This window comes from Ranitomeya imitator, chromosome 4 (assembly GCF_032444005.1).
Source record: "Ranitomeya imitator isolate aRanImi1 chromosome 4, aRanImi1.pri, whole genome shotgun sequence".
In the NCBI taxonomy this organism is placed as follows: domain Eukaryota; kingdom Metazoa; phylum Chordata; class Amphibia; order Anura; family Dendrobatidae; genus Ranitomeya; species Ranitomeya imitator.
Window position 1 is genome coordinate 434,713,602 of NC_091285.1, and position 11,635 is coordinate 434,725,236.

An 11,635-nucleotide genomic window follows, 5' to 3' on the forward strand; every position below is an offset into this window, starting at 1 on the left:
AAATCGGGACCGCGCTTGTGGTTGCAGGTTCCGAAAGGGTCTCTGTTGTGGAAGAAATTTACTCTTTCCTCCAGTGGCATCGGAAATTAGTTGGTTGAGCTTTTCGACAAAAAGGCAACCGCTCTGATATGGTAGAGAAGTCAATGACTTTTTGGAAGCAGAATCCGCACGCCAGTCCCTGAGCCATAAGGACCTCTGGATGGTGATGGCGTTTGCTGTTGCTTGAGAAGCACAGTTAGCGGCATCCAGGGATGCGGTCACTACAAAATCTCCAGCTCTGGCTATCTGAGTAGCGAGGTCTGCTATCTCGGGAGGAAGATTAGAATCCAGCACCGCTGAAGACAAGACCTCAGCCCAGTGGGTCACAGCCTTAGCCACCCACGTAGCGGCAAAAGATGGGAAGAGTGCGGCTGCTGAGGCTTCAAAGGCTGAACGCGCCATATTGTCGATCTGACGATCGGTTGGGTTTTTAATAGAGGCGCCTTCCGAAGAGGATAAAACAGATTTAGTCGCCAGGTGCGATACCTGAGGATATTTTGACTCCATGGGTTTCTGCCCTGTAAATCGTTTATCTGGACGGATCCTGTGAGATTAAACGATTTCCTTAAATTCGGGATGAGTTGGGAACACTGTGAGCTCGCTTGGTCCTCTTAAAGGACACGGCATGATCCGTTTTAGATAAAGGTTCCTCATCAAGCTTCAAAGCCTTATTCACTGACTCAGAGTCAAGAGTCTCCTGATCGTGATGAAATTCCTGATCTAGGGACGGGTCAGAATCATCCTCTGAAACAGGTTCTCTACTAGCCCTAATAGAAAGGGAGCGAGGAAAGGAGCTCTCAGAACCTGAATCCCGATGATGGTCTGGGGATATGGCATGAGTCCTTTTCCTGGAAGAGCGAAAGCTACTTGGCAAGGTACGACTCCTGGAGTATGAGGGGTTCTGACAATCGGGAGCGTCGTCCGTAATAGTGCCCTGGTTAGAGGAAGGGTCTCGGAACGAGTCTAACGCTTTTGCCAGGGATGCTATAGACCGGGAAAGGGAGATAGCCCACTCAGGGGGACTAGGCTTACTGGGTTCGGTATCAGTAACAGGTGGTTCCTGAGCAGTCACCGGTTCACAAGCTGTGCACAATGCAGTATTGTGACCCCGGGGTAATGACACCTTACAAGAGGTACATGCAGCGAAGAACACCGTGTGGGTTTTCCCAGACTTTTTGTGAGGCTTTGATTGAGACATAGCATAGCCTGGAGGATAGCGGAGCGCTTACCAGCAGGGGAAGGGTTAAGCTATGTTTCTGCAGCTTACCCAGGTCCTGTGTCGAGTCCCCAGGGGAGGTCCGCAGTGTATGCATAGAAATCGTTAGTCCTGAAGGCTGTGATTCAAAAACGGCTGGAGCAGCGCTGCAGCATCAGCCCTGTGGGTGTCCCAAGACGGCCGCCGAGATCAGGAAGTGAGAGCGCTTCTCAGGGAACGAGAAGCACCAGAAAGAGTGGGTGACGGTAACTGCCGGTGGGCGTGGCCAAAGCTCCGGCCTGTATGAAGTGGAAAAGCCGGGGACGAATTTTAAACCCGCAGTTGCGGCCTGCAGCGCCGTGACAGCTATTGGCGCCACCCTTAAGCCACACTCCGTCATTGAACTGCCGCACTGCGGACCACCCACAGATGCGGACCTCCCATACCCCAGGGACCAGGACCCCCCCAGCGCCTCGGCCCCTGCAGTGTACTCACGGTAGATGCGGTGTGCCAGTGCTCAATCCACCATCGCCATAGTAAGGGAGGGGGTGGAGAGCTTCTGCCGCCTTGCGTCATCCGCTATAACAGTGGTGATGCAGTGGGTGGCTGCACGGACGCCATACATATGTCCGGCTATGCACCTGGCTCCAGGAGAGGTAGATGGAGGGCTACTCCATGTGGTCGCCTGCTATGGAAGGGGGAGATCGGAACGCGAAGGAACCATCACCCGTAAGGTGAGCTCAGGGCTGGCATCCAACGGTGCAGGAAAGGATACGGGAGGGACGCTCCACGTACTTGCCTGTTGATGTTTCGGGGGAGATCGGAACCTAGAAAGGATCTGTCGCCCCCATTCGCTCTGTTAAGGGAAAAATAGAATAAAAAGTAAAAACTAAAATAACAAGGGTGGGGTCTGAAGGCAGACCCAAGTGGCTCCTACAGACACTAAGCAACAACTGGTTCACTTAGGGCCAGCAGGAGGGTGTATACTGCAGGGGAGGAGCCAACTTTCTTTGTATAACTTAGTGTCAGCCTCCTAGTGGCAGCAGCATAACACCCATGGTCCTGTGTCCCCCAATGAGGCGTAGGAGAAATGGTACATGTTAGATTACTGTATATCTCTCAGACTAGAACTCTAAAAGTTACACCCTGCCAAAAACCAAACAAAAGGGAACGTACTTTTCTGTATGATCCTTTTATCTCTTTGATGACCTTCTCAATGTAATAAAAACAAATACAACATAAAATGAACTAAAGTCAGCGAGATAGTCCAAGTACTTACATTTATTTTGAGTGTTTTTTTATTCAGTGACGGATTATCCAATAACTTTCTTTTCCTATGCCTTTCCGCTGTGAATGCAGAGCTGACAAAAGATACAATTACTGACAGGTCCACTCAGAAACAAAACCTATTGACTATCCTACTGTGATTATTCCCACGTTAATACAGATTTCATACGATTCATGACATGAGCCAGAGAAGGTCACTGCTATCTTTGGGGCTTTAAATTTCACCCACCTCATCCTCTTTAATATGTAAATATAACTCTTTCAATGACAAGTCCAGCAATACAGTCACATAGCCAGTCTGTTCCTGGGTTAAAGAAAAATCAATGTTTGAATTGATATGCAAGTGAGGCTGAAGATCTATTGAAGTTCTGAAGCCTGTCACTGCAGCTCTATTCACTGTCCAGTGTAACGGACAGCCTCTATGCTGCGTGACTTAATTCAAGCAGGAAGAGCAGAGATGTTGGGCAGGGAAAAGAGCTGGAGTACCGAGGTTTCAGATCTACAATAGCTATTCTTTTATCAATTCAAACATTGATTTATTGGTAACAAAACAAACTGGCTATATAAAGGTATTGCTGACTTGACTTTCAGAGACCTACATGCACATATAAATAGTTTAAGGAGCAATATCCTGACAAACAAATTCCAATTAAGCAGGTTGATTTCATATATGTTGTGCACTGAGCTCTTTTGCCCTGCTTATGAATACCACAAAATGGCAGTGTTTTCAAATGTTTCTTAAAGGGGTATACAAATTGAGTATAAATTAATGCTTATTATGTCTAACTTTTTATGTATAGAATATTTCTAACCACACATCACTTCATTAATCTATATTTCCTCAATTCTCCATGCCTACATTTTTCCTCAGAATCTGGTCCCTTCTTTCATTTGTTTTCCCCACACTCCCTCACTCGGCAGCATACCATTTCTTCACTTTCTCACTATTATAAAGCTATTGGATTACTGTTAGTGAATGACGACCGTTCACATGCAGAAGCTAAAAACCTATACATGGCTTGTCCAGTATAGCCATACTCCAATCAATGTTAAAAGTTGCGTGATCAACTTTTGTCTTGGGATAAATTTCACGTTCCAGTCTGTAAATGCAGCTAAAGACTAGGAAAAAAAAAGGTTTTAATTTTCTACTTACTTTTCCAAGTTTTGCAAGTGTTCCCGAACTTTCTGCACCAAACATAACTTTGTGTCGTTAATCACAAAGTCATCACAACGGTAACTGAAAGCAGCAAAATAGACATGGATTGAAAAAAAAAATCATATAAATTTTTATTTTTGTTACAGTACTATCCAAAATCTCGAAAGCAGTCACAAGAAGTTGAAACTTTCCACAGGTCACTTTGGGCCAGAGTAATTCCATTAACCCCTTAATGACCGCCAATACGTCTTATAACTGACCTGAGATATAAGAGAATAGCCTCCCCGTACAGATGACAATCCAGCATCTGTTGGTTGTACACTATAGCTGACAACTTGCTGTATCAGCCACGATCAGTATTTGCGCCTTCTAAATCTGTTTAACCCCTTAGATGCTGCTGTCAATAGTGACTACATCATTATAAATGGTTAACAGAGTGTGGGGGCTTCTTCTTTATCCCAATTGGTGCCCTCAGATCATGATTTTGTTGTCCTGATGTTTGCGATGGCAATTCATGACCAAATAGCGGCCTTAGAGTCTGACAGCTATAGTAATCTGTTTAGAAGTTAGCAACATTTAGGTGGTAAATATACACATTTTCATTTCTGTCATGCCATTTTGCATTAATTCCTGTAAAGCACCTGAAGGGTTAATAAACTACCTGACAGCAGTTTTCAATATGTTTAGGGGTTCTGTTTTTAAAATGGTATCACGTTTGGGGGCTTCCCAATATATGGGACCCCTAAAGTCACTTTAAACATGGATAAGTCCCTAAAAAAATAAATGTGGTAAATTTCTTTGAAAAAATAAAAAATTGCTGCTACATTTTTAAACCTCCTAAAATGCTAACAAAATAAAATAACATTTTACAAATGGTGCTGATGTAAAGCAGACATGTGGGAAATGTTATTTATTAATGGTTTGCTGTTGTATGACTATCTGGATTAAAGGGATAATCATTCAAATTTAGAAAATTGCTAATTTTTTAACATTTTTCTCAAATTTTTTATATTTTTTATAAATAAACACAAAAAACGTTGAACCAAATTTACCATTATCATAAAGTATAATGTGTCACGAAAAAACAATCTCAAAATCACTGGGATTTGTTGAAGCGTTGCAGAGTTATTACCACATAAAGTGACACTGGTCAGATTTCAAAAATTTGGCTCGGTCACTAAGGGGTTAATATTAGCCCCTGCAGGTTTAGAACCTGTGCAATCGCTGTGCATAGCCGGCTGTCCTGTTTCTCACAGTTTCCATAGCACACTCCCCTTAGCTGTGCTTGCCCCGCTCTTCTCCCCTCCTCTTATGGCTATTGAAAATATCCATGCTCTGTGCCCTCCTTTTTCTGACATTTTAGACAATCAGCGGTGTGAAGATTGATCGTATGCAACTCCACTCCATTCCAGTCAGGGCTCTGAAAGCCTGGATTTCAGTCTTGATCTTGAAATCAATAGGTGGTCCCCACTGTCAAGCCCCCACCAATCAGTAAGACATGTAAAGGGGATAACTTTGGAACAACCATTCAACTTGACGTAACCACTAACAAATAATAATAATAATTCACTTTAGGAAGAGTGTATGAAAAATACTGATCCTCACCAATATGTGCTGTAGCTGCTGCAGTCCATACACACCGTGTGCTGGGTTTTCTCTTTCTCTACCTTTTCTTGTTGCTTGTGGTTGGGCAGTGGTGCTTGAGCTTCCTCGTAATGTTTCTTTGCATGACCATTCACATATCTGTTCATCACATGGAAACAATCACACAGGGAGAACAGGTTTCTCTCATCAAGAACATTTTGCATCTTTTTATTCTAGAGGTTTATTACACTTCTCATAAAATGCATTCAAGCACGTCTACGGTAATATGAATAGTATAGACATCAAGAACATTCAATTACAGACCAGAAAGTTCTAACACCCAGTACGAGCTGAACACTCAGTGTTAGTATACATGGCTCTCCTGCTTCATGGAGCATTTATCATGTAGGAACACTCAGATCCAATTAGCGGATCAAGTAAATATTCCAGCAATCACCAGGTGAATGAACAAAACAAAGTGATTATTATCGCCTGCACATCAGCCTCGTAATCAGGGCATGTGCAGCCGATAACATCCTACTGTATGTGGACAAAACAATGGCCTAAGTGATCGTTGTGTCCCCATTATTATTTATTGGCCTGTAGAAACACAGCAGGAACCAAATACCAATGGATTTGTTAAATAGTCGATTGGTGCTTGCTAAGGTGCACTGATGGCCCCAATTCAGTACAGCTAACTGGACTCTTATGCTCTGATGAAACCGGTGTCATAATTCCAGTTTAACATTCTTCACTCCATCTATTAAAAGATAAGCCAATGTAAACCGCATACAGAATTCATGCCCTTACTGGAAGAATAACTAAACTATCTAGAAATTGTTGCCATCAGGGAAAATTTTCCCTTAACCCCTTCACCCCCAAACCTGATTTAAACTTAATGACCAAGCCAAATTTTACAATTCTAACCAGCGCCACTTTATGTGAAAGCTTCAACAGATCCCACTGATTCTGAGACTGTTTTGTTGTTAACCAGCGATTTCTCATTTTCCCAACAACATTTACAAAACCATTTTTTTTATGGACCACCTCACATTTGAAGTGACTTTCAGAGGCCTATATGACAGAAAACACCCAAAATTGACACCATCCTAAAAACTGTACCCCTCAAGGTGCTTAAACCCACATTTAAGAAGTTTAATTAACCCTTCTGGTGCGTCACAGGAATTAATGGAATGTGGAAGGAAAAACTGAACATTAACTTCTTTTAACAAACATGTTATTGTAGACTCAATTTTTTTTTCACTTTCACAACGGTAACAGGAAAAAATGGACCCCAAAATGTGTTGTGCAATTTCTCCTCAGCATGCCGTTACCCCATATGTGGGGGAAAACTACTGTTTGGGCGCACGGCAGGGCTCGGAAGGGAAGGAGTTACGTTTGACTTCTTGAATGTAAAATTTCCTGGAATCATTAGCGGGCATCATGTCGCGTTTGCAGAGCCCCTGATGTGCCTAAACAGTGGAAACCCCAACAAGTGACCCCATTTTGGAAACTAGATCCCTCAAGGAATGGATTTAGATACATGGTAAGCACCTTGAACTCCCAAACGTGTCACAGAAGTTTATAAAGTCGAACAGTGAAAATAAATAAAATAACCCACAAAAAGGATTTTGGCCCCATTTTTTTTTTAATTTTCACATAAAAAAATCAAGCCACAAAAAAGCTTAATTTCTTCAGATCTGTTGAAGTTATGGATAAGGAAAATCACGCAGGGAAACTCAGGTCTCAAACCTTTGGGACACCACAACATAAACTGCAAATTCCCCTTTCTGCTATTCCAGAATATTTAATATCACAGTACCCGCCAGATGTTTCATTAATATAATTTTACAACACTTACCGTCCACAGTGGACACTGGAGCAAGTCAGGCAGACCCATGGGCTTTTATTAGAGCGGCAAACTACAACAAATGCAAAAAATACAGTGAGAAAAATGAGAACTTCTGCTGCAAATAACAGGGAAAGGGACACTTCAGGGTACGTTCACATAGGGCTCTACAAAGGGACATTTTTAGACTGAAAAATCCACATCTAAAAAATATTTTGCTTTTGTAAGAACTTTAACAATTGTAAGAAGCTTTTTAAGACCTTTTTTGAGTGTGGATTTTAATGCATGGTTAACGGGTTGAAGGATCAGGATGTTGTCTGGTACATTGCCATGACAAAAACCCTGATTAAAATAACAGCATAAAAAAGAACAAAAGTTTAGCTGTAAGTTGTCCATAGTAACAAGCACTAGAATTGACATGTTTACTTCTCCCACATGTGAAAATACCTCTCAAACAACTTCAACATAAGTTCACTTCTCCATTCAAATGGTGCTTGTTGCAAGCCTATTTATAGAGCATTGTAATGTAGATTTTCAGGGCACAATATGTGCCAAAAACTACCGAAAGGCGCAGTGTGAACTTCCACTTAGACCTTGTTCTGGTCTGCTAACAGATGAGGACAGGCTCCTTAGGCCACGTTAGAATATTAAATCAGTACTTGTAAGCCAAAATAAGAAGTGGGTGAAAAATACATAAGTGGTGACGTATTTATATTATATATTTTTCCTCTGATTATTTGTAAACTAAAATCAGGAGTGTTATTACTGAGGTAAAGACCTCATCAAATACTCAACGTGGCCTAAACAGTCCGATAATGGTAGATGCTCATTTAGAAGAGCCAATAAATGTGAGCTCATGTAAACATGCCGCCATTGGTTTGTTATGGGTGCGGATAACGATGGTGTCCGAGGTGCACTGAACGTTGTACTAATGGTGGTTCCACCAATAGCCAACAGCCCAGTCAGCTCAAGCAATTGGGCCCCAACAGGCAGAGAATACACTAGAGCAGGCGGCTGTGCCCCCCGGCATACTGACAACAGGATAACACTACAATGTGAAGCAATCCACCATATCTTGCCATTCTCTGCTCTTAGCCACCGTCATACTTCAGATTGGCCCTCTGCAGTGCTGGGACTTGTAGTTCCACCATACCAGCAAGGGGTTACGGAGATGCATTTAATGGCAGGCTGTATTTATCCCTCTGAAGCTGCAGTAACCGAGTCATTTACAATAGGGTGATGCGGGGAATACAGGGCGAGAGGTAAAGGCTCTTCTGTAGCCCTAAGTGTCGGAGGAATGGCCGCTTCTCATCTGACCTGTACTGACATGGTAGTCCCCCGGCTCAGAGGGGAACAAAAGGCAAGAAATAGCCACCTCAATGCATCTTTACCTATTCTGACGGCGACATTCTGCCAGGACCCCCAAATCTGAGTAATGGCGGATGTGCAGAAGGAATAATATACAGTACACACCTGCTATATCTGCGAGCTTTCCTATTAATGACAAACTAAGAAACCCACAATTATATCGGAGAGAATGCAGGCACCACAGGGCGGCTACATGGCAGCCTCACCCAAGGAAATCAGCATTCAGGGTGGGCCAACACTGCAGACACCACTGTTCACATGTAGTCAGCCCCAACAAAGGGAGAGCGCCCAGGGGTAAGTAATGCCGCCAGGGATACGTAATGCCGCCAGGGGTATGCCACCTCACACCATGGCAGCAGGGGTACGCCACCTCACACCATGGCAGCAGGGGTACCCCACCTCACACCATGGCAGCCTGGGTACCCCACCTCACACCATGGCAGCAGGGGTACCCCCGCCTCACACCATGGCAGCAGGGGTACGCCACCTCACACCATGGCAGCCTGGGTACCCCCACCTCACTCCATGGCAGCAGGGGTACCCCCATCTCACACCATGGCAGCAGGGGTACCCCACCTCACACCATGGCAGCAGGGGTACCCCACCTCACACCATGGCAGCCTGGGTACGCCACCTCACACCATGGCAGCAGGGGTACGCCACCTCACACCATGGCAGCAGGGGTACGCCACCTCACACCATGGCAGCCTGGGTACGCCACCTCACACCATGGCAGCCTGGGTACGCCACCTCACACCATGGCAGCAGGGGTACGCCACCTCACACCATGGCAGCAGGGGTACCCCACCTCACACCATGGCAGCCTGGGTACGCCACCTCACACCATGGCAGCAGGGGTACCTCACCTCACACCATGGCAGCAGGGGTACCCCACCTCACACCATGGCAGCAGGGGTACCCCACCTCACACCATGGCAGCCTGGGTACGCCACCTCACACCATGGCAGCAGGGGTACCTCACCTCACACCATGGCAGCAGGGGTACCCCACCTCACACCATGGCAGCCTGGGTACCCCACCTCACACCATGGCAGCCTGGGTACGCCACCTCACACCATGGCAGCAGGGGTACCTCACCTCACACCATGGCAGCAGGGGTACCCCCATCTCACACCATGGCAGCAGGGGTACGCCACCTCACACCATGGCAGCAGGGGTACCTCACCTCACACCATGGCAGCAGGGGTACCCCACCTCACACCATGGCAGCAGTGCTCCAGGCTGGAGAGTGAGGCTCGTCCCCGCCAGTGTTCTCACCACAGCCGGGAACAATGCGGCCTCGCACAGTGCTCTTCACCAGAATGCACGTGACTCATATCGTGTGTCGCTACTATCGTGACAACCGTCCCCTCCGCCATGCCCGCTAGGTCCGAGCCTCCGGTAATGAGGTCTGTGCTCCCCACACAATAACAAACCGCACACTAGGCCGTGCCCAGACCCGGGACTTTCCTGAGCGTCACAGCCAGGCGGCGCTGCTTCTCCAGCGGGTAGAGCACGGGGAGGAGCAACACAACTCACCACTGCAGCACCACGAGGAGGGGCAGCCGCTGGGGAAAGCGGCGGCGTCCGGTACTATGCACACACTGGCGGTAAGGTGCGGGCACTCCATGGCGGTGCGGAGGGACACAAGAGGTTAAAGACACTGCACTGTAAACCGGGACTTTTTCCACCATAGAAACATGAAGGCGTGGCTTCCTGACGCAATTTCATATCACTGCCCCTACTGCGTCCAGGCTGATGGTTTCTACGGTAACTGTGCTGTACCTAGTTCCTGTTGTGCATCATTCAGGATGCTGTGGAGCCGCACGTTTCCTGCTCTGCCTCCTCCAGACTGAGGACGTGGGGATGAGCTCTCCTCAGCACCGAGGAAGAAGAGTGAGGCCACGTGCACACTATCATTATTTGGTCAGTATTTTACCTCAGTATGTGTAAGCCAAAACCAGGAGTGGGTGATAAATGCAGAAGTGGTGCATAGGTTTCTACTATACTTTTCCTCTGATTGTTCCACTCCTGGTTTTGGCTACAAATACTGATGTAAAATACTGACCAAATACTGAAGGTGTGAACGTGGCCTTCTGAAAATCACAAGATGGACGGACCTTTTAATATGGAAATGCTCAGGAAAAAATTAAAGGGAACCTGTCACCCCAAAAATTGTATATGAGCTAAGCCCACCAGCATCAGGGGCTTATCTACAACATCCTGTAATGCTGTAGATAAGCCCCCGATGTATCCTGAAAGATAAGAAAAACAAGTTAGATTATACTCACCCAGGAGCGGTCCGGGGCCTCCTATCTTCTTACGATGACGTCCTCTTCTTGTCTTCACGCCTCGGTGCAGACGTACTTTTGTGTCCTGTTGAGGGCAGAGCAAAGTACTGCAGTGAGCAGGCACCGGGCCTCTCTGACCTTTCCGGCGCCTGCTCACTGCAGTACTTTGCTCTGCCCTCAACAGGACACAAAAGTACACCTGTGCCGGAGCCGCGGCAAGAAGAGGACGTTATCGTATGAAGATGGGAGGCGCCGGACCATGACGCCCATCAGACCGGGACCGCCCCTGGGTGAGTATAATATAACCTCTTTTTCTTACCTTTCAGGTTACATTGGGGGCTTATCTACAGCATTCCAGAATGCTGTAGATAAGCCCCTGATGCCGGTGGCCTTAGCTCATATACAATTTTGAGGGTAACAGGTTTCCTTTAAATCAAAATGTCCCGATTTATGAGCATACTATAAAGAATGAAGAAAAGGAATAAATAAAAAGAATGAACATAATAACTTTTAGGTCCAAAGAGATGGAGAGGTGTTACAGATTTCTTATGCATCTTGGATATGAACTGAACATAAATTATATGTAGACAACTAGGAAATCAACACGGATCCCATAAAAACAGGTGTATATTATAGTCCCTGAACTTTATAGGTGGGAAATGAACATGAAATATGTGTAGATAATAGGAGAATGAACACATATCCCATATAAACAGGTGTATATTCCCTGAGCTTGATAGGTGGGGAATGAACATGAAATAAGGACGTACTAAAAAGAATGAAGAAAAGGAATACATAAAAAGTATGAACATAATAACTTATAGGTCCAAAAATATAGAGATGGTGGTCCGATTCTAACGCATCGG

General features: G+C 45.6%; 1 protein-coding gene across 5 annotated transcripts in view; it reads right to left on the minus strand.

Annotated features, from left to right (window-relative positions):
* USP3 (ubiquitin specific peptidase 3) overlaps positions 1-10,196 on the minus strand; it is a 62,784-nt gene extending 52,588 nt beyond the window's left edge. The window contains exons 1-5 of one of the 5 annotated variants that reach the window (XM_069765572.1): positions 10,018-10,196; positions 7,123-7,183; positions 5,283-5,420; positions 3,675-3,758; positions 2,514-2,595 (exon numbers count right to left, since the gene is read on the minus strand). In XM_069765572.1, the coding sequence (XP_069621673.1) occupies positions 2,514-2,595; positions 3,675-3,758; positions 5,283-5,420; positions 7,123-7,183; positions 10,018-10,108 (456 nt within the window). In that variant the 5' untranslated portion in view covers positions 10,109-10,196. Of the gene's footprint in view, positions 1-2,513; positions 2,596-3,674; positions 3,759-5,282; positions 5,421-7,122; positions 7,184-8,684; positions 8,716-9,756; positions 9,955-10,017 lie in introns of those variants that run through there. The other 4 variants (XM_069765574.1, XM_069765575.1, XM_069765576.1 and 1 more) reach the window with 4 other exon arrangements.
* Positions 10,197-11,635: the final 1,439 nt, after the last annotated feature.